This window comes from Eschrichtius robustus, chromosome 2 (assembly GCF_028021215.1).
Source record: "Eschrichtius robustus isolate mEscRob2 chromosome 2, mEscRob2.pri, whole genome shotgun sequence".
NCBI lineage: Eukaryota > Metazoa > Chordata > Mammalia > Artiodactyla > Eschrichtiidae > Eschrichtius > Eschrichtius robustus.
This window is the reverse complement of record NC_090825.1, coordinates 176,601,766-176,623,749: the sequence shown is the minus strand read 5'-3', so window position 1 is coordinate 176,623,749 and position 21,984 is coordinate 176,601,766. Positions and strand designations below refer to the sequence as shown.

Sequence of the window (21,984 nt, the reverse complement as noted above, 5' to 3'; positions counted from 1 at the left end):
GCAGCCGCTGGCACTCTCCCACTGTCCTTTGCACCTGGGACCCTGAGGGCTACGGTGGGGTCCTTGCCACCAAAGGAAGTGGCGGACCCGTGGGTGATGGCAAGTGGCTCCACGGGTGGCTATGATCCCTGGCCTGGGGGTCTCCTGGCCCCATCCCAGGGGAAATATATGCCCCTCTGGGCTGCAAGGTCCTAGCGGGGTGAACCCCTCAGTGGGCAGACAACTGCGCAGGCAGATCACCCCCGGTGAGTGACGGGGCCCCCAGAGTGGCAGCAGAGAGAGACTCAGACACCCAGTCCTTGGAACCAGTCTTTATCCAGGCGCTAATCCTTCACTTCCCTGGGGCCGTGGTGCCCAAGGGCTGCCCAGAGACCACCCCAACGCAGCCTGACCCTGTGATGTGAGCCGGGCAGGCAGCTCGCTGGCCCTGCCCCTCCTCAGGCCTGGCCCGAGTCCCCACCCTGTGCCCCCCACTGTCTCAGTCCTCTGGGGCCCGAGGCCCCGCAGGCAGGGTCAGGGCTCCTGGCTGCGGGGCAAGGTGGGACCGTCTGCATCCTGCCCCCCGTTGGGGGCCGAGGCGCCCGCGCTGCGCAGCTCCCGGGCCAGCTTCTCAGCCAGTTTGCGGAAGGGCGGCCGGCGAGCGGGCTCAGCCTCCCAGCAGCTGCCCATGAGGGCGTGGATGGGACCCGGGCAGCCCTCGGGGGGCTCCATGCGGTACCCCTTCTCCACGGCCTCTGACACCTCCTTCAGCGACTACGGGCAGAGGGCACGCCGGTGCGGGCTGGGGGTCAGGATCACGACCCCTAGACCTGCGGGGGACCCAGCGCCGCCCCCCCGCCCCTGCTCACCATCTTGGGGTACGGAGCCCGGCCATATGAGAAGACCTCCCACAGCAGCACCCCGAAACTCCAGACGTCCGACTTGCTGGAGAACTTCTGTGGGGCCGGAGATCAGGGGGAGAGGGACCCCTCAGGGCTTCTGCCCCAGCCCCTGCTTCCTCCAGGAAGTCCCCCTGGGTTGACCTTTAGTCCCAGGTCTCCTCCCAATAGGCTCCTGCCTCTGAATCCGCCCCACCCCCCAACCCAGACTCAGTGCAAGAACGAGGTTATTCTTGCTCTCACTTGCTGAGCCCAAGACTGTTTCAGAAATGAGGAGACCAAGGCCCAGACTGGGGCTAAAAGGAACAATTATGGGCCAAGGGCTTACCAGGGAGGCGGAGCCATTCCCTTGGAGGTTCAGAGAGGCAAGAGACAGGCCCAGGGTCGCACAGTGGAGCTAGGGCCCTGGGGGGTAAGGGGGGCTCACCCCGTGTTTGAGAGCCTCGGGTGCCGTCCATTTGACTGGAAGCCGGCTGGAGTCCAGCCCCTTCCGCTCGGCTTTGGCCAGGCCAAAGTCGCTGACCTTGGCCACCAGGTCCTCGGACACGAGGATGTTCCGGGCAGCCAGGTCTCGGTGCACCAGCTTCTTGCTCTCCAGGTATTCCATGCCCTCGGCCACGTGCCTGGAGTGGAGGGGTGGTGGGCACGGGGCTCGGGTGCCTGGACCACAGACTTCCAAGGCCAGGCTCCTCCCTGCTCCGTGCCTCGGTCTCCCTGCCCCCGGGAGCCCCACTCACAGGGAAAACTGCAGGAGCTGGGGGGTGTTCACAAGGGCCCGGCCCCGCGTCCGTAGAAAGTTCACCAAGTTACCCTGTGTGGGAGACACGGGTGGGGTGAGGGCTGCTGGAGGCTGCTCGGCCGCCGCACCCCGCCCGACCCTCGGGCCCTGCCCCCACCTTGCTCACGTGCTCCATGACGATGTAGAGGCCCTGGTGCAGGATGACACCCAGCAGACGCACCAGGTTCTTATGCTGCATCTTCCTGGGGGCAGGCGGGCGTGGGGTGAAGGTGGCTTGGACCCCCGCCCCAGGGTGCCCTCCCCTCACCAGGACTCACGTCATGACCGCCGTCTCGTCCAGGAAGGCCTGGGCTGTCACGTCGCACTTGATGTTCTTCACGGCCACCTTCTGTCCCAGGTACTCACCCTGCAGGACGGCTGGGGGCCGGTGGGGGAGGAGATCAGGACCCCACAGATACTGGACAGACACAGGGACATACCCACTCGCACTGACCCCCACGGATGCTGATGCAGTGGTGGGTCCCCAGGCCTGGAAACCCCTCCCCTACAAGCTCCAGATCCCTGAGCAAAGAGAATCACCTAAACCAGTCTGCAAACTCCAGCCCTCGGGCCCAATCCAGTCCCATCGTGGGTTTTTGCAAGGCCCGCAAGCTCAGAATGGGTTTTTACATTTTTAAATGGTTGAAAAAAGATCAAGAGAAGAATATTTTTTGACATGAAAATTCCACAGAATTCAATTTCAGGGTCCATAAATAAAGTTCTATTGGCACACGGCCATGCCTGTTCACCTCCCTGCAGCCTGTGGCTGCTTTCCTGTTACAAGGACAGAGCTCAGCAGATGTGACAGATGGAAAATACACACTCCAGCCCTTCCCAGAGAAGGTCTGTGAGCTCTGATCTAGGCCCCGGGGCCTTCCAGGATAATAACTTCAGGCAACGGCATCAAAACAGAGGGACCAGGGACTTCCCTGGCAATCTGGTGGTTAAGAATCAGCGCCTCCACTGCAGGGGGCGGGGGTTCCATCCCGGTAGGGGACTAAGATCCCTCATGCCGTGCAGTCTGGCCCGGAAAAAAAAACAACAACAAAACAAAAGAGGGACCAGAGGGACCAGCGTGCGCAAGAGCCCGGGGTTGTGAAGGACTCACACCCGCTGGGTGCCTGCCTGAACTACCTTTCTCCTGGCCCCAGCTGTCGTGAACCTCCTTTCACAGAGAGGACCCCTTGGGTCCTCAGCCGCACAGCAAGTAGGTATCAAATGAGGATGTGAATTCATCTCTGGGACCCCCACCCCCCACCCTCCTTCAGCCCCTGCCAGGCCCCCCGCTCACCTCCAAACTCTCCTTCTCCGATCTGCGCTCCCAACGTCAAATGCTGCAGGTTCAGTAACCAGCCGGCTGTCGGGGGGAGACCCGGTCAGAGGGCTGCCAGGTGCCAGCCCCTCCCACGGCAGCTCCACCTGGCGGGAGACCAGGCCGTGTCTCCCACAGCACACGTCCCCAGCAGTGGCCCAAGGGCGTGTCTGAGGCTCTGCACTCCTGGTACCAGTTATCGGGCGGCCAAAAGCAACAGAGCACTTCTCTGTTCCATCTGGAGACTGTGTCCTTCCAAGGACCCTGTGGGCTCTTTCTTTACAATCCTTTATCCCCGACCACCCAGGGACACCCACACGGGCCAAAAAATACAACAGAGACTGGTAAAGCTTCCAGAACCTTCTGGTAAAGGTTCTGGAACCTTCCAGAATCTTCCAGCGCTCTAAGTCATCATCTGTGTTCCAGCTTCCCTCATCTTTCTCTCAAGCACCCCTGTGTTCTTCCCCCTCCCCCCGCCCCCAGCAGATTCTGTAGGTCTCCTCCTCTTCCTCCCCAAAGCCCCTCTCCAAATCACGAGCCCTTGAGTACAATCAGGCACGGTGACACCAGCCTCCACCCAGGTGCCATCCCCAAGACGCTTCCAAGGAGACAGCCACGATCACCAGGTTCAAAAGGGGTGGCCACGGTAGGGCACATTGGCTCTGAGCATGGAGGATTTCACTACTCAAGGGCTGGAAAAGCATTTCAGGTGAGAGGAATAGAAGGCACAACAGTACAGAGGCATGAGAGGAAACGAGGAGTCACACAACCCCAGGGGCTTGTGGAATAGAGGAAGGGCCTTGTAGATGAAGCAGGAAAGATAGCTCAGCCACAGGGGAAGGTTCTGGAAGGCAGTGGAGCTGCCTGAACTCCCTCCTTTAGGCAGGGGAGTGATACGGGTGATTTTCACGGTAGACAGCTGCCTCTGAGGCCACAGGGTTTGGGAGGAAGGGGGGGACTCCCCCCTCAGGAAAGAGGCGGTCCGACTGGACGGTCTGAGGCTGGGCTAGAGCAGGGGCAGCCAGGCAGGGAGGGGCCGGATTTTTTTTTTTTTTTGGCGGTGCCGGGCGTCTTGCGGGATCTTAGTTCCCGGAAGGACCAGGGAGTGAACCCTTGCCCCCTGCAGTGGAAGCGCAGAGTCCTAACCACTGGAAGTCCTGGGGAGGGGCCAGGTTTAACAGGTGTTAGAACTTGCCCATGGAGAGGATGTGGGAGGGTGGGGGGCGTCGAGGATCTGCCCAGGGTTTCTGGCTCAGGGATGATGGGAACAGGGGCAGGGGTCAGGGTGGGGGGAAGCAGCAGGTGTGAGAACCAGATCAATATTGTGCCCCGCCCGGCCCAAGGGCAGCCCAGGTCTTCTGCCTGCAGAGCCAGGCACAGCGACCTGCTCAGGTGATGTGGCCTTGGCCGTGTGCCCAGGCCCCAGGGCCCTGCCTCCCCAGGCCAGGCTAACACTGAAAGGAAGGGCGGGGCCCCCTACCCTTGGCCAGCTCCTCCTCCGCTGACTTGGTGCCCTGCTTTCTCTTGGGTTTCACCAGCTTCGTGCAGATGGCCCCCTTGTCCTTGCTGTAATGCTGCAGGGTGGGGCAGGGCAGAGGCAGCCATGAGCCCACCCCGTGGGTGAGGGAACCCCTGCATCCCATCCCCTTCCTAGGGAGGGATCTCTGGATGGGGTGGGTGGGAGCTGGGGAGGAGGAGAGGGGGTTCGTTCCCACAGGACTCTTTAGGCTGGTTTCCATGGGAACAGGAAAGGATGCAGACTAGCAGGAAACAGGAGGATGGGGAGTGTCTTGGCATTGGTGTCAAATTGGAGGTTCCTAGGTGTCCCCAGAGGAGTCACCCCAGTCTCTGGAGGTGGGACCTGGAGGACTCAGACCAACTGTAGGGTTTGGTGGCCCATGGAGACCAGCCCCTCCTTCTCCCCGTTGGGGAGCAGACACCTCTGGGGTCCCATGTCCAGCCAGCCGTTGGGGTAGGGCGGAGCCTGGCATCCCTCCATCTCCGCAATGGGGGGGCATGGGCTCTGGGGTCCCGGGCCTGTGGCGGCCACACCTCCACCATATCCATGAGGTTGCAGAAGCAGACCGCCTCGTCGATGGTGAGGTGGCCGTCGCGGTGCAGCACACGGTAGTGGATGACGTCACGGCCGAAGCTCACGCACAGCACGTAGTCGCCCGGGTGCCGCGCGGACTCTCGCACCAGGAACAGCCCGTCCTCGGGCGGCTGCAGTTGCTGCACAGCCTCCTGGCCTGAGATCTTCCCGTGGAACCACCTGCGGCCGGCGGGAAGGCGGGCTGGGCATGGCTGGCCGGGCCCCGCTGACCCCGCCCTGGTCCCGGTCTCTTCCCCACGACTCACGGCATGAGGCTGAGCTTGGGGTCCGCCGAGAGGGCCTCGCGCTCCCGCAGTGCGCCCGCCGCCAGCAACCCCTCCTGCCCGCTGGCGTGGTGCTTGGCACGGTACCAGCTCTTGTTCTTCGGGAAGGGAGCCAGGTGGGGTCGGTGGGGTGGTTTCCTGGCGGAGTCCCCTCTCCCCAAGCACACCCCCCCTCCCCACTCACCTCGCAGGCCTCCAGGATGGTGACCACGTCACCCTTGTGGAAGGCCAGCTCCCCGGGCTTGGGGCGCGTGTGCTCACACTTGGTGATGCATTGGGTGCCTGGGGCCCAGCGCCTCTAGCGGGGGGGGGGGGGGGTGCCGAGAGGGGGAAAGGGGTCATGAGAGAGATGCGGGGGTGAGGGGAGAGAGAGGCCCAGAGGAGAGAGAAAGACTGGATTGAGGCAGAGACCACAAACAGCACACAGCGAGAGAGGAGAGGAGAGAGGGCGAGGGAGCAGCGAGCAGAGGACATATCAGAGTGACAGAGCAGGGGCCCAGGGCAGGAGGGCAGGAGGAAAGGGTGAAAGAAGAGCAACACCAAGTGATAGAGGAAGATTGGCAGACACCGCCAAGGGGCCACGGGTCAGAGAGTAAACCTCCCACTCCCCATGGAGCGGAGCTCCTGTGGACTGAGCAGAGGAAGGGCCGGGGCACAGGCACCCAAGTTGGGGATACTCACCGTTGGCATCCTGGCTGAGATGGGTGAGGGGTGCCAGGCGTGGAGGAAGCGAGGGCTCCCCTGGGGAGGGGGCAGAGACCAGCTGGAGAGCCCAGATTCAAGCGAGGCTGGGGCCCCAGGGGCCATGACTACCGCTTCCAGCCCAGGCCAGGTGGAGGTGACAGCCAGCCGGCCTCCCCAGGCTTGTAGGGGCTCCCCAAGCCCCTCTGGGGAGGTGGTCTTTCCCTGGGAGAGTTCCTTAGCATGGAGCCTGGCCCCGCCATCATCCCCAAAGGGAAACTGAGGCACAAGGCAGGCACAGAGCAAGTGGCCAGGGGCTGACTCAGGCCCCAGCAGCCCACACAGTGCGTGGGGAGCTTGGAGCCACCTAATGGAGCCTGGTTCTTCCTCTTTTCTGGTAAGTAGGCAGGGACAGGACAAGGAAATAGAGGATGATTCAAGGTCATTCCTAAGAATCTCTGACCCTGGAGGGGGTGGGGACCAGAGCAGTGCAGCCCTGCTGGGCTCCTGTGGCCGCCAGCTGAGCCTGTCTCCTCTCCCACCCCACGCCGACCCAGGACAGACACACAAAGTCCCTCACTGCTGCTGGGGCCCGGGCATTTCCTCCCCCTGCTTCCCCCATGGACCCCACCAGGTGGCTGGGCAGTGGGACAGGTTGGGAGGGGTGAGTCTCTGCTCCTCGAATATATGCCCCCAGAAATCCCCAGCCCTACGTGTACTCACACGCATACTGATCCACGTACACACGAGAACACACAGAAACACACAGGTGGACACAGGTAACCACAGGCACGCGGGTATGCAAGCAAAAGCAGGTTCTCCTAGAGACAGTTGTGCACACACGTCTACACGTGTGAACACACGCACAGACTCTCGGACATTCGGAAACGTGTGTACCGGCCCCCCCCACCACAAACCCACACTTGGACACCTGGGCGCCAGACGCTGGGCCACTCGGGCACGCAGAGCTACACGCAGGGCCGCGCACATGCAGCTCGGAGACACGCGCACATCCCTCCACGTGGACCCGCGGATACACACACCCAGGGGCTTGCAGACGCGCACACCCGCACCCACAAAAATACCACCCCACCCCACCCCGCTGCTGGTCGCATCTAACCACCCCCGCCCCAGCCGCGTACCGGCCGCGCGCCCCGGACGCGCACGCTCGCGCTCGCACACCGGCCCCTCCCGCGCTCGCCCGGCATAACCCCACCCGCGAGCCCTTGGGGTCCCTCCACTGTCCCACCGTCTCTCCCCACCATCCCCACCGGCGCGCTCACCTGTTCAGGGGTCGCCCCTGGGCCGCACCCCGCGCCCGCCCCCAGGAGGGCCCCCGCGCCCCGGCTGCGCACCCCAAGGCGGCCCCGGCTGCACAACTTGGAGCAAGTTGCTCCGCTTCCTCATTTTGGGGGGGAAGGCTGGGATTGAGGAGCGGGGGATCGGGAGGCGCGGCGGCCTGGGAGGCCCCCGCGGGTCCTAGCGCCGGTCTTCCTGCGGTCTGCTTAGCGCGCCGCCGCCGCCGGCGGCCCCTCCCCGCCCCGCCTCCGAGGCCCCAGGCGCCTCCTGCACGGCCCGGGCGGGGGCCGGCGGCGTTCTCGGGCTGCACGCCGCTCCCAGGCCTGGCGTTGCGGGGCGCGCACCCCTGCCCATTCCGGAAACCCACACCTTGGAGCGTGGAGCCAGTGCCGCGCGGTCACAGGGAGGGGAAGGAGAGTGAGCTTCCCGTCCGGGGAGGTAAGCAAGCCACAGAGCCCAGCCAACACTGTGGACCCTTCTGACTGGGATTCCAACGCCCTCAGTCAACTCCTCTAACAACAAGGATCTCATTTCAGTACCTGGCCCCTGGAGAGGGCTGCTGGTGCCTGGAGCAAAGAAAGCCCTCAAAATGTCAACCACTATGAATATCCTTATCATCATCAACGACATTAAGGGAAAATTGGGGCCACAGGAAAAAAATCATCTGGAACTGGAGGCCTCCTGGCAGAGCAGCCATCCTTGGACGATAAGAGTGGGGCCTCCACAGCGCCAACCCAGCTGTGCCAGAGGCAGGTGCTGCCCCCTCCCAGCCTCAGTTTCCTCCTCTGTAGGGCCAGGCAGCACCAGCTTCCAGCTCAGAGGACAACTTGATGAGCATTTGATGGCCTGGGGGCCTGGCTCTCAGCTGTCGCCCTGCGATCTCCCTTACAACTCTTTCTATGAGTGGAGGACTCCGCTTGGACAAGGATGAAGCTGATCTCAGCAGCGTGATGAAGCAAGATGCCCAGAATTTAATTTTCTGGTACCCCAGAAGGCTGTCTGTGCCTCTAAGATGTCATGTGACTTCTGGCAATAGAGGCCCAGTTACAAGAATTACAGATATTCAATATCATGCAATATTATGCAACAAAAACTAGGAAACTATGTGTATTAAAATGCTAAAATCTCTGGTTGTCAAAAACAACCACCACTTACCTGGAATGTGATACAATACAAACTGCACAATCCCATTCACGTTACACAGGAGACAGTAAGTCCAAGGGGAACATTCCAGAAGGGGACCCTCCAACTGGCAAAGGGTTATTCCCAGTGAAGGAAGCAGGTAGGAGGCGAGCAAGGGGGAGGACGTCTTTCTCTGTGGTGGTGTAATTTACTGATGCTGGCAGCGTTTGCAGGGAGCTTTCCTGCTCCTCAGGCTCCCTGTGCTCCATGGATCTGGCTGTGGGATCATCCCAGGGTGTGCCCCAGCCCCACCTTCCCAGCCACGGGCGCTGCTTTGGACCAAGGGGCTGGGGACCCTGCAGCCAGCATTCAGCAGGGTCACTGGGGGCCAACCATATATGGCAAACCATCATCACTTGCCCAAAATAGAAATGCAGCGTCAAAGTAGCCACAGCGGAAACCCAGCAGCACCATTAGAGTCACACCAGCCACTTCAGCGGCCCCAGGCCCACGATGGAAGTCTGCCTGCTCTGCTCAGCAAGGCCACGAGCCTGTGCTTAAGACACCCCAACACCCCATGGAGACTTTCTCCTTGATGCAGCCAGAGAGATGGGAGGAGGTCGAAGGGGTCTGCTTTCTCTCTCTGCAAAACCATGATACTTGGTGTCTGAGAAACATCGACATCCTCCCCAGGACCCCCAGGGGTCCTTGTCTCACACTCTGGGAGGCCCTTCCCTGGAATGAATAACCAGAGAAACCAGAGGTGTTGAGACTGGAGGACAGTCTCTTTTTTTTAATTTAGTTTTATTTATTTATTTTTGGCTGTGTTGGGTCTTCGTTGCTGCGCACAGGCTTTCTTTAGTTGCGGCGAGCGGGGGTTACTCTTCATTGTGGTACGCGGGTTTCTCACTGCAGCGGCTTCTCTTGTTGCGGAGCACAGGCTCTAGGCGCGCTGGCTTCAGTAGTTGTGGCACGCGGGCTCAGTAGTAGTGGCTTGCGGGCTCTAGAGCGCAGGCTCAGTAGTTGTGGCGCATGGGCTTAGTTGCTCTGTGGCACGTGGGATCTTCCCGGACCAGGGCTCGAACCCGTGTCCCCTGCATTGGCAGGTGGATTCTTAACCACTGTGCCACCAGGGAAGCCCTGGACGACAGTCTTAAAAGGAGACAGCGTCATGTGCCCAAAGCAACAAGGGCTGGCCTGGGTGAGGGAGGCCCCCATGGTGTGGGCATGGGGCATGGAGCTGTGCCTGACTCTAGGGGGATAGATTTGAGTCCAGGGTTTATTTGGGTCATAAGGGGTGAGCTCCCCATCTCTGGAGGCAACCAAGAATCAGCCACTTTGAATCACAAAGACGCTATGGCTCTTCCAGTCCCTGGAGGTGGCAATACCAGTTTCTCCTGTCTCTTGCCTTCTACCAGCCTGAAGCCAGTTGGTAGCCACATCACGGATCGGTCTCCCAGACTTCCCCAGTGCCAGGCTCCTCACCCTCCACATTTCAGTCCTGTTGACTTGATTCCAGAACTTCTCTGACCCCACCCCGCCCCAGGCAAGCCATGTGGTGCAGGCTGGTGACACAGAAGCCCCCTCCCTGCTCTCCCAGTTGCCTCCAGTTTTCCGCCTTGCTATCATACACCTTCCACTGCACCAACAAGGGATGAAAACGTGGTTGTGCCCCCCCACCCCACACTCTATACCCTTGCATAGCTCCCCACTGCCCGAGGACAGAGCCTCAAATGCTCAGTCCGGCACTCAGGGCTCTTTGTGTTAAGCCTCCAGCTGACCCCCCGGGCCTCTTCTCCTGCTCCTACCAAGTATCTCCCAGTCTGGCAGCGCTGAACTGCAGGAGTTTGCCTGGCTGTCCCCTCTGCCTGGGATGCCCTACCCCCTTGTCCAGCGGGCATCCCCAGCTCTCGCCATCTTTATCAAGCCTTCTCCCATGCCCCCACCCTTCTCAGAGTAAGACCTCACTTCTATGCCCTGAAAGGACACAACACTAGCCCTCTCATCTTGCTGTGTGACGGGCGTGGACCTGGCCTTGGTGACTAAGCCCATCAGCCTGCCTGAGAAGGAACCAGCCCAGGGGAAGCAGAGAGACTGAACCCCTCGGGGAGAATTCAAATGCTTGGATCCAGCCATGCCTGGAGTTCATGCTCTGCCTAGTGTTGGAAGCTGGTCTTTGCTTTTTGGTGGCTTCGGGAGGGGGTTTCTGCCACTTGCAACCAAAGGGATTCCTGATACTGAAAATGGGACCAGAAGTTGGGTGTTGAAATGAACGGAATCGGGGCTTCCCTGGCGGTCCAGTGGTTAAGACTCCGCGATTCCAATGCAGGAGGTGTGGGTTCGATTCCTGGTAGGGGAACTAAGATCCCACATGCCGAGTGGCCAAAAAAAGAAAAGAAAAGAAAAGAAATGAACGGACTCTATGATGTGGAACTGGTGAGTCAGATTAGGTTGCCCTAAACCTAGCTAGGAAGAGGGAACTCCTGGGTGTCCCCTTCCACAAGCTGATAAATCCGCCGTCCACCCACCGGGTCAGGTGGCACTGGCAACAGAGGAGCCCTGATGGACCTACCCCATCCCCCTCCCAAAGGCCTTTCTTTTGCTCGTCCAAATCTCACTGTTCCTCACCTTTCTCATCTTTCTCCTGTTTTCACTGTTGCAGTTTGCCCAACCCTCCCTTCTCCAAACTCCTGGAGATTATTGGGGCCAATCCTCTCTCTTTGGAATTGGAGCAGCTGAGACAGAGAGGCGAGGCTGCTTGCCCTTGGTCACACAGCTGGCTGGGGCTGAGAGTCAGGCCCGCGGACTCCCCCACTGGGGTTCTAAACTTCTCAAGGGCGGGGCACATTTCTTATTCTCCTTTACTAATACAGGGGAAAATCGTAGTAGGCATGAACGAAGGGCATCATGTGACAGGCCTTTTACGTAATGCATCAGTTGGAATTAGGATTGGCTACACGGGGTGAAAGACCCCCGGTGCTAGAGGTTTGAATTAGATAGGAATTAGTCCTCTCTGAGGGAGGCAATCCAGGGCTGTGACAGGGACCCAGGCTCCTGCCGTCTTCTGGCTCTGCCTTTCTCAGCCCTTGAATTTCCACCTCTTGATCCAAGATGACTGCTCAAGCTCCATCCATCCCATCTGCATTCCAGCCAACAGGAAGCAGGAAGTTTCAGAGAACAATGGTGCACCTCTTCCCTTTAAGGACTTTTCCTGCAAGATGCACATGACACCTTCTCTTCTTCCCATTGGGTAGAACTTAGCTATAAGGCCAAACCCAGGAGCAGGGGAAGCTGGGAAATATGGACTTTACACTAGGGGCCAAGGAAGAGGGGGAGGAGGGAGCATTGGCCTCCTCTTCCTCGAAGCTCCCAGGCTCACTCCCACCTCAGGGCCTTTGCATTCCTGTTCCTCCTGCCTGGGACACTTCCCCAGACATACCCAACATTCCAGAAACCCCACAGAATATTTCAACCCGCTGACACTTCACACCCCCTGCCTTTGAAGCTCTGTAGAACTACCACGTTCAGAGAGAACATATATTTTACTTTATCTTGTTTACGGGCTGCGTCTTCTCTAGAACGTCAGCTCCCTGAAGGCAGGAATTTTGGACGGTGTCATTCACTGCTGTGGCCTCAGTACCTGGCACACAGCAGGTGCTCAGAACATACTTTTTAAGCCAGTGAATGTTGGGGAGAGAAGAGGTAATGAGCAGTGCCTGTCACTTGTGAGGTGAGCGCTCTCATTGGACCCATTTTGCAGATGAGAAAGCTGAGGCTCAGAGGGTGCCATGCTCCAGGACATGGGAAGTGGTGGGCTGGGCTTTAAGCTCAGGCCCATCTGGCTCCAGGGCCCACATACCGGCTGCCCAGCAAGGTGTGGGGCACAAGGGAGACCTCCCAAAGAGAATGCGCCAGTAACAGCTTTCTGGATGTGGAGGGGCAGGTGAGGCAGGGCAGCTGCTGCCAGGTGTGGGGACAGCTGAGCTGTGGGGACCCAGTGGATCCTCGGCTGGAGCACGCCGGATCAGACTGCCCCAGTTAACACACCTTTAAATTTAGCTTTCTCTCCCTGCCAGGGGACGCAGGGGATTCAGCGCAGGAATACTCCCCTCTTTCGAGGAAAAATGCTTTGCAACCAGAGTGCGGTCTGCTGGGCCATTCTTGACTTGTCCAAGGAAGGGCCTCTTGGACGACCCGCTTTGGGTGCCAAGGGTGAGCTTCAGGCAGATCTGCCTTTGATGGGAGAGGGTGCCTGCTCTTCCCCCATGTCCCTTGGTCCCGTCTTCCTTGTACCAAAAGTGGAGCTGGGCACCTCACTTCCCAGGCATGCTCAAGGGTTCAGTATATGTAACCTGGGCCTGTGTCACCTCCTGGCTTGGAACTTTCCCCTGGTGCCTGCTGTGCTCGTGAAACCCAGCTCCCCGCTGTGGCTTGGCCGGCCGCTGTCACCTCTCTGCTCCCAGGTCTCTCCTATTCCTCAAATGCTCCAGGCACCGTCCAGTCTCAGGGCCTTTGCACGTGCTGTTTTTGCCTCCTAGTGTGTGCTCCTCTCAGCTCTTCCCAAGGCAGGCTCCTTCTTATCATTTCCAACTCCTCCAAGAGACCGTGCCTGACCACTCAGAGGGGCCACCCACCATCAAAGCCTAAATCACTGCTGGTTACCTTGTCTTACTCGCTCCTGTTGATTGCCTTTGACTCGCCTTGCTCCCCTTGACAGAGTGTAGGCTCCGTGAGCGAGGCTAGGGACTGGCTGTGGCCTGGGCAAGCATTTATCTCTGGAGCCTGGCACGTGGTAGGCCCTCCCAGAACAAATGAACGCAGAGTTGTGTGAGAGGGTAAAGTTAGAGGGACAGCAGGCAATCCACAAGGTACCGGAAGACTTGCCCCTGTGCCCCTGCTCCAGGATCCCACCTTGATCCTCCCCATCCTGTCCCCGACACCCTCATCCTCTAACGTAGGAGTCAGCAAACTCTCTGTCAAGGGCCACATGTCTTGACTACTCAGCTCTGCAGTTGTAGCTCGAAAGCCACCATAGAGAGAGAACACAAGGGAAAGAGAACAGGTATGGCTGCATTCCAATAAAACGTTACTTATGGATGCTGAAATTTCAACTTCATATACTGTTCACATGTCATGCAATATTGTGACTCTTTTTTCCCCGCCGTTTAAAAATGTAAAGAACCGGGCTTCCCTGGTGGCGCAGTGGTTAAGAATCCGCCTGCCAATGCAGGGGACACAGGTTCGAGCCCTGTTCTGGGAAGATCCGACATGCCGTGGAGCAACTAAGCCCGTGCGCCACAACTACTAAGCCTGTGCTCTAGAGCCCTCGAGCCACAACTACTGAGCCCGAGTGCCACAACTACTGAAGCCCACAGGCCAAGAGCCCATGCTCCGCGACAAGAGAAGCCACCGCAATGAGAAGCCTGCGCACCTCAACAAAGATTAGCCCCCGCTCGCCGCAGCTACAGAAAGCCCACACGCAGCAACGAAGACCCAACACAGCGAAAAATAAATAAATTAATTAATTAAATTTTAAAAATATTTTTTAAAAAATGTAAAGAACCATTTTTAGCTCACTGGATGCACAAAATCAGATGGTGTGCGCTAGATGGTGGGTAAGTGGGCTGTAGTTTGCTGACCTCTGGTCTCTCTCTCTGTCTTTATTTTCTTATAAGTAGGCACATTTTCTAATCTATTTGATCCTGTAAGTGCACTTCTCATCTATTAAATTAAATGTGTCGCTATTCATGGCACATAGTAAGCTCTCAAGTGCTCTCCAAACTACATAAAGCTCCCCGACTCAGCGATGAGCCCCTCGAAGGTATGGATGTTTTCTTCTTGTCAAAATTAATAGTAGCAATACTTGTAGAGTGTTTGGCTGTGTGCTGAAGACTGTGCGAAGCTTAAAAAAAACTGTTTTAAACAAAGCACTGTGTGTCTCACTCCCCAAGGGCTGCCACTGCAGTTTCTATTGGCTGTTTCTCTGGCATTTGCTTCCATCTTCCCGAATAATGGTTTACACATCTCTGGATTTACCAGTTGAACACTGTCCATTGATTTCCTACTCCTGAAAGTATAGATTAAGCTCTATTAGGCATATTGCTCTCCCAAAAGTTATATCACAACTTTTGTTTAAATGAATATTCAGTGCTTATGTTATTATATGAAAATATTGTTCACAGTGCAACAGTGTGCACTAAGGAACACTTTTATTTTCTAGGACTTGTTTTTTGATTTTCCTGGAGTTAGTGATTGCCTTTGTTTTTTGTGTGTCTGTGACTCTCTCCCCAAGCCCCTCAGGTGGAACTAACTTCTCCACACAGGGGCAGTTGTTGCCCGGCTGTGCTTCTGGCTCCTCTTCTTCAGCGCCTGGGATTCCTGGGATGTAGCTCCAGTTTCTTGGGGTAAGGTCTCCTGTTTCTTGGTTTGTGCCCTTGTTTGGGGGAAGGTATGCTCCCTGGGCATTTCCAGAGAAAGTGTTTTCCTTCAGCTCTCCTGTGTGATTGGTGGTTTGGCTGAGGACAAGTGTTCTGAGTAGTGGATATATTCCCTTGCCTTAGGTCTTCCAGCTTCCAGTCTTGGGCAGTTGAACAATCTGAACTGTTCTGCTTCCTCATTTTCTGCTTGTCACTCCCTTTCTCTCTGGAAGCTTGTAGAATCTGCTCCATCTTCTCTTTATTCTCGACATCCTGCATGTTCACAGTGTGGGTTTGGTGTGGGTCTATTTTTCACCTGTGGTGCTGTACATTCAGTGGGCTCTATCATATCTTCCATTCCTGGCAAACTTTCTTGGATGATGTCACTGGTGATTTTTCCACTTTTAATTTCTCTGGTCTCTCTCTGTGGAACTCTTCTTTGTCATATATTGGGCTTCCTGGATTGATCTAATTTTCTTGTCTACATTTTTTTCTTTTTATCTTCTCATTCTGTTTTTTTTTTTTCTTCCAACGCTTCTGTTGCCATTTGAATTTTGATCCTCAGGTTTTTCATCTCCAAGAGCTTTTTCTGGTTCTTTGAATGTTCCTTTTCAAAAGGCAAATTTAAATTTGTTTCCTGGCTAGTGAACTTTCTATTCACTCTCCGAGGATAATACATATGCATAAGGTTTTTTTCTAGAATTGCTTTCTTCTGTTCTCATTCTCTCTTTCCTCCAAGTTACTTTTCCCCCCTCTCCTTGGGTTTTGGCCTCTTCGCTGGCTAACATGAGGGGAGGGCTACAGAGCTGACAGGAAGCCCCTCGCCATGGGAGTGGCTTCACTCTGGGGGTGATTGTGGGGGGACTGGCCACTGTTGGGGAGTCCCCGAACATCAGCAGCACCTTTAGGGCTTTTCTCACACATGGAACATGGCATGACTTCCATTTTAATCACCGGTTTTCACTCTCACCCCTGCCCTCCATCATGCCCGTGTCCCTGAGGCTAAACCTTTCTGGGCAGCAAGTGTTTAAAAAAATGCATTTTATTACTGAGTTCTCCCCACAGCTCTACAAGTTTGCTGCTATGAGTTTTAATCCGATTTTATAAGAGGCTCAGGAGGTGAAGTGAGCACCTGACACCCCATGGCTAATATGATAAAGGGCCACGGAGTCACCCTCACTGCAGGAAGTGACAACTCTGGTTCATCTTTGGGTTCTCCCAAGAAAGTGGTGTTTGCTGATTGAAACTGAATAACTTTCAACATTCTCAATGGGAGACACAGGGAGGCCCTATGAGTGATGGCCCATGGCACATAATAGGTGTTCAATCAACATGTGTTGAATGAATGAGATAATGAAAGAACAGCATAATGAGGATATAAGACGTGGCAGAATGAAACCTAACTGTTAAACGTATGTGCAGAAAAGAATTTTGGAAAATAAGAGGGCACAGTCCTGACCTGGGGACGGTGAATGAGGCTCCTTTGTCTACAGTGTGGGGGGAGGTGTGAGGGGGAACTCGCAAACCTCTGGTGGAATGCGGTCTTCCACATGGAAGTTTCAAATGTCTTAAAATGTTCATGCCTTTCGATCTTGGGCATCTGTGGAAGGGAGAGAATCCCAAATGTTCAGGAACGTGTTTGCAGAGGTATAATTTATAATTTGAAAACAATCTAAATGTCCAACAGTAGGGGAACAGTTAAGCAAATTAGGGTATGTTCATTTGGTGGAATGTTATGCAGCTATTAAAAATTACATCTCTTGGGCTTCCTTGGTGGTGCAGTGGTTAAGAATCTGCCTGCCAATGCAGGGGACACGGGTTCGAGCCCTGGTCTGGGAAGATCCCACATGCCGCGGAGCAACAAAGCCCGTGAGCCACAACTACTGAGCCTGCGCGTCTGGAGCCTGTGCTCCGCAACGGGAGAGGCCGCGACAGTGAGAGGCCCGCGCACCGCGATGAAGAGTGGCCCCCAGTCGCTGCAGCTAGAGAAAGCCCTCGCACAGAAACGAAGACCCAACACAGCCAAAAATAAATAAATAAATTAAAAAAATTTTTTTAAAAAAATTACATCTCTTCATAGTAGCCAAAAAGTGGAAACGACCCACATGTCCATCAACTGGTGAATGGATAAAATGTGGTCCATCCACACACTGGAATATTATCATCCATAAAAAAAGAGTGAAACACTGACATACACTGCAACGTGGATGGACCTCGAGAACACGATGCTCAGTGAGAGAAGCCAGACACAGAAGGACACACAGTGTGTGATTCCATTGACGGGAAATGTCCAGAACAGGCAAATCCACAGAGACAGAAAGTGGATTCATGATTGCCAGGGGCCGGGGAGGGGGATGGGGAGTGACTGCTAATGGGGATGGGGCTTCTTTGGGGGATGATGGAATGTTCTGGAATTAAATATTGGTGATGGTTACACAACGCTGTGAAAATACCAAAAACCACTTAGTCATACACTTTGAAGTAGAGTGGTGGATTTTATATTATGTGTATATTAGCACCATAATAATAATGAAAAAGATTTGTCTCCAAAGGTCTCCAGAAGAATTAAGTTAGAAAAGTATATCTAAGCACCTTGAAAACACAGTTGAGAAATCAAAGTTGTTATAATGTCAACTGAAGAAAAGGAGGAATCAAAGTCGTATAAACAGCCCATCTGTAACCAAGAGTGCAGAAAATGAGAAAACTGGAAGGAAACACAGAGTATTAACAGTAGTTGACTTTGTTTCCCTTCTTCCATTCTTCTGAAACTTCCAAGATTTTTGTAATTGGAAAAACCCAATGCATTAAAGAAAATTTTTATTGTGTTAAAATAGACATAAAATTCACCATTGTAACCATTTTTAAGTGCACAGTTCAGTGGCATTAAGTACCTTCACATGGTTGGGCAACCATCCCTACCATCATCTCCAGAACTTTCCCATCTCCCCAAACTGAAACTCTGTCCCCATGAAACACTGACTCCCCCTCCCCCTCCCCCAGCCCCTGGCCCCCACCATCTACTTCCTGTCTCTGTGGATTTGACTCCTCTAGGGACCTCCTGTGAGTGGAATCAGACAGTATTTGTCCTTTTGTGTCTGGTTGCTCTCACTGAGCATCATGTCCTCAAGGTTCATCTACGTTATTTGTAGCAGGTGTCAGGATCTCTTTCCTTTTTAAGGCTGAGTAATATTCCACTGTATGGATGGACTACATTTGTTTATCATCCGTTAATGGATACTTGGCTTTTGGCTTTTTCCCACATTTTGGCTGCTGTGAATCATGCTGCGGTGAACATGGGTGTGCAAATATCTGTTTCCCAGTACACTTATTTTTCAGAACTTGGGCAGATATATAAACAGGGTGATACCCACCCACACACACCCCTTACCCCGGGCGGCCCTCTCCACCTTAAGGAGAAACATGGGTCCTCTGGCTTGTCCACTCAGCAGAGCCTTAATCCGCTTACCTGAAACATCTTCTCATTCCGGAAGCCAAACTAACGGGTGACCAGGGAGAAGGTGGAGCCAACATTTCCCCAAACAAGCCTCGGACTGGCTGAGCCTTGGAGATGCTCCCTCTGCCACCGAGTGCAACTTATTTGGACCAGGAGACGCAGTGCATTTTCGTGGCTCTCTTTCTGTGTTATTGGTGACTTTGCAGGTGGGGTTGGCAGATCTGCACTTTCATGTGTGTCTCTCCTGGACTGCCTGCCAGGTCTGTCTCCAGCCCTGCCCACACGGCCCCGCGTCATCCCTCCTACACTCACCACCGTCTCCTAGCAACCAGGCTGGCCCACCGGCATCCCAAAGCCTGAGGTCCTGCGTCGCTGTCTTGGGCTGCTTGTCCCCGCTCAGCGGTCCGAATTCTCAAGTGCCTGGTCCCGCGTCTCCCCGCCAGCTGCCAGCCTGCTCTGGGGTCCTCTGCCCGGTGGGGAGAGGGCTGGAAAGATGAGAAGCAACCGCTCTTCAGGCCTGCAGCGAGCACCATAGCCCAGGTGTCCCATCCATCTGGACCGAGTACATCGCTAACCAGCTGTCTGATTTTGTGGCTGCATTGCCTAAACTTGGTGTTCTGGAGTTGCTGGTGGGTGGGTGGGGGGGGGGTGCAGATTTAACTCTCTGTCAACTGGATTGGTCTTACACCACCTAAGGGAGATCACATCCGTCTTCCCTAGGAGGCAGGGATGGGATGGTGTGCAGTGGGTCGTGAGATTTCCCGGAGCTGCTACTGCCAGGATGTGAGGATGTGAGGAAGGCTCATGGTAGCGGGACAGGGGCTTTCCACAAAAGTGCAGCGGTGATGGCCACCCCTGAATGCCAACCCGTTCTCCCTTCCCTTCATCCTCTCGCCACCGCCTTAGCCAAAGGCTCTCATCCTGATCAGTACAGCAATCTCCTGGGATGACACCGAAACAAACGGTGTCTTCTTATCTGCTAGGAGGTGAATCCCTCCAACACAAGACACCCATCCTTGAGGGTCAGAGCATGGTTTCAAGCATTAACATATTTACTGAACTTGGTCTATTCTAGACCTGGGGTGCCATGGTGAGTAAGGCAGATACACTTGCTGCCCGCAGACAGTTCACAGCGTGGGAGCAAGGCAGATAACAAATGATTTTAATCAGTGGCGTGTGGCATAAAGGAAATGAATAGGGTTATGTGACAGGTTGAGGTGGTCAAGGAGGCCTCTCTGAGACCCAAAGGAGGAGAGGAGCAGCTGGCCATACAGGCCAGGGGAAGAGCTTAACAGGCAGTGGGAAAAGCATGTGCAAAAGCCCTGGGGCAGGAAGAAGTTTGGCTGGTTCCCTGAGGACCAGCAGAGACTAGTAGGTCTGAAGTGGAGTTACTGAGGCAGAGGGTGGCAGTTGGGTTCCTTGGCGGTGGCTTTGTCGGGATTTGGGGTTTTATCTTGAGTGTAATCCTGAGTTTTATCCTGAGGCCCCAGCTGCTGGAGGGTTGAAGCTGCAGAGTGCCAGAAGCTGTGAACGGAGAGCAAAGGAAGTGGGACCAACAGGACTTCCAGATGGCTCGGCCCAGAGCACAAAGGAACCCAGAAGGACTCCTCGGTGGTGGTGGTGGTCAGCCTGGGCAGCTGGGTGAATAGCAGAGCTGTCGACAGAGATGCAGAGGGAGAGGGTGTGTGCGGGTGAAGCTCCCCGGCGTGAGGTGGAGAATGTCCCCCGTGCCCGGTCTGCGGCTGTAGCTGAAGGGCTGCTCTGCCCTCACTTGTGCTGTTGGGGCGCTGCTCCCTCAGGAAGGGCCCAAAAGCAGAGGAGAGCGGCCTGCCCTTCCGGGGAGGTCGGAGTGGTCAGGCACCAGCTGGCTGCTTCCTGTTTCCGGTAGATAACGTGCCTGGTAGAACCAGGCTAAGCTTTGCCTGCACGGCGGGCCGACACTCCCTTGGCCCAGCTCTGAGAAGGGGGTCCTGGCCATCTCCCTGCCCTGGTCTGTGCCCATAGGCATGTGCCACTTCCGCCACGGGCCACTGCAACCTCACCCGCCTCCTCCCCTCTCTGCCCTCCAACCTGCCCTCTCCCTGTCTGGACCCCCGCTGGCCCCTGAGGTTTGCAATGAGGATTTGGGGAAACTGCGGGGGAACTCTTGGTAGGGGGCCTGCAGGCGGAGAGCCACCCCTCCCAACTCAGCTTGGCTGCCCCCTCCTCCAGGAAGCCTTCCGGGTCCCTGACCCTCCCGCTGATGGTCCCGCTGTTATCTCCTGGACCAGGCCAGGGTGGGTTCCTTGAGTGGCTGTGGGATGTGTGTGAGATGAGTGCTTCTTGGGCTGGATCCCCGGGATTGGGGGTGGGGTCTGCAGAGCCTGGCTCCTCTGCATTCCCAGGGGACCTCAGTGTGGAGATGGCCTGAGAGGCCCACACCTGGGCAGCACCAGCCCCTTGGACCTCCTCCCCATCCACACTCCCAGCCTCAGAGCCTTGGGGAGAAGTTCTGGCTGGTCAGGGCCCCTGCCTGGGGCCCTGAGAGGCTAGGGAGCCCAGCAGGGTCACTGCACCCCGAGGAAGGACTGCACGGTCCACACCAAGAGACAGGCATATCTCATTTATTCCCCACCCCCCAAACTTCCAGGTAGTTCTATGAAGACATTAGATGTGAAGCCACACACAGGCTGTCCCTTAAACACAGAAATGAGCTGGAAACAATCAAGTGACCAGAAAAGATCGTGTCAGCCCAAAGATGGACTTATCTCCTTCAGCGCCACGGGGCAGCCAGGCAAGAGAGGTTGTCGCAAAGAGGGAAGTTTGGACGGATCGGGGCGGGAGCTGGGCAAGGGTGCCCTCATGTCCACCAGTGCCAGGAGGCGCCTGATTCTGTGCCCCGCACCAGGCAGAGCCCCCAGACTCCGCTTTCAAGGGGCGGGCCCTGGACCCACATTGGCTGCACCTATGCGAGGAGGACGGGAGAAAGACAAGGCAAACCCGGCCCCGAACGAGGCGTACAGAGCTGCTCCTCGTAGTGCAGAAGGCACGGAGTGGCATGGGGTGCAGTGCCGTGGGGGTTACAGATGTTCCGGGGGTCAGCAGCGTGCCCAGCCTGCATCCTCACCACCCTTCGGCTCTGTGGCCCTCCCATGGCGGGCTGGGGGACGAGCCCAGCTCAGGCTCTGCAGACCTCTGGCCGTGGGGCCGTCTCCAGGCTGGGGAGCTGGAGGGGGCAGCGTGTTTGGAGCAGACTGGGCTTGGGGACTGAGGACCCCGGCCTGGGCACACTCTCAGGCTTGGCCACCACCCCAGATCCTCCCGACCTGCCTCCTGGGGCCAGGCTTCCTGATGTGGGACTCCCAGTGAGCTTGCCCGTGAGATTTCAAATCCACGCACGGCTGGTGTGTCCTCACGAAGCCATTTAAAAACCCACACCCTTAGTAGGCCACAGGGTGAGTTTAAAGCTAGCAAGAAATGCCAGGGTTTAAAATTGTGCTGCACCTTCTCGCCCGGGTGAAGGCAGGCCTTGGGGCGCTGTGCCCCAACCACCGCAGCTCAAATCGCCAGATGAAGAGATTTTGCTAATGATTTAAGCACAAGTGTCTTTAAAGAAATCTACGGAACATTACTGCAAAGGAAAACAGGACTGCCCAGCGTCAGGGGCGAAGCAGCCATTCGGTGGGGCA

General features: G+C 56.2%; 1 protein-coding gene across 1 annotated transcript; it reads right to left on the bottom strand.

Annotated features, from left to right (window-relative positions):
• Positions 1-513: 513 nt before the first annotated feature.
• MATK (megakaryocyte-associated tyrosine kinase) lies at positions 514-6,049 on the bottom strand. Its single transcript, XM_068535036.1, has 12 exons — positions 6,026-6,049; positions 5,529-5,642; positions 5,327-5,442; positions 5,021-5,240; positions 4,449-4,542; positions 2,948-3,013; positions 1,935-2,034; positions 1,775-1,859; positions 1,616-1,689; positions 1,306-1,501; positions 849-935; positions 514-753 (listed from the first exon to the last, which is right to left on the bottom strand). The coding sequence occupies exons 1-12, from the start codon at positions 6,032-6,034 to the stop codon at positions 514-516; spliced, it is 1,401 nt and encodes a 466-aa protein (XP_068391137.1). The 5' UTR covers positions 6,035-6,049.
• Positions 6,050-21,984: the final 15,935 nt, after the last annotated feature.

Coding starts and splice junctions, on each gene's coding strand:
- MATK (XM_068535036.1), bottom strand. Junction 1,502..1,615: donor CAGCTCCTGCAGTTTTCCCT/GTGAGTGGGGCT, acceptor CCTCCACTCCAG/GCACGTGGCCGAGGGCATGG. Junction 754..848: donor GGGCTCCGTACCCCAAGATG/GTGAGCAGGGGC, acceptor CTCTGCCCGTAG/TCGCTGAAGGAGGTGTCAGA.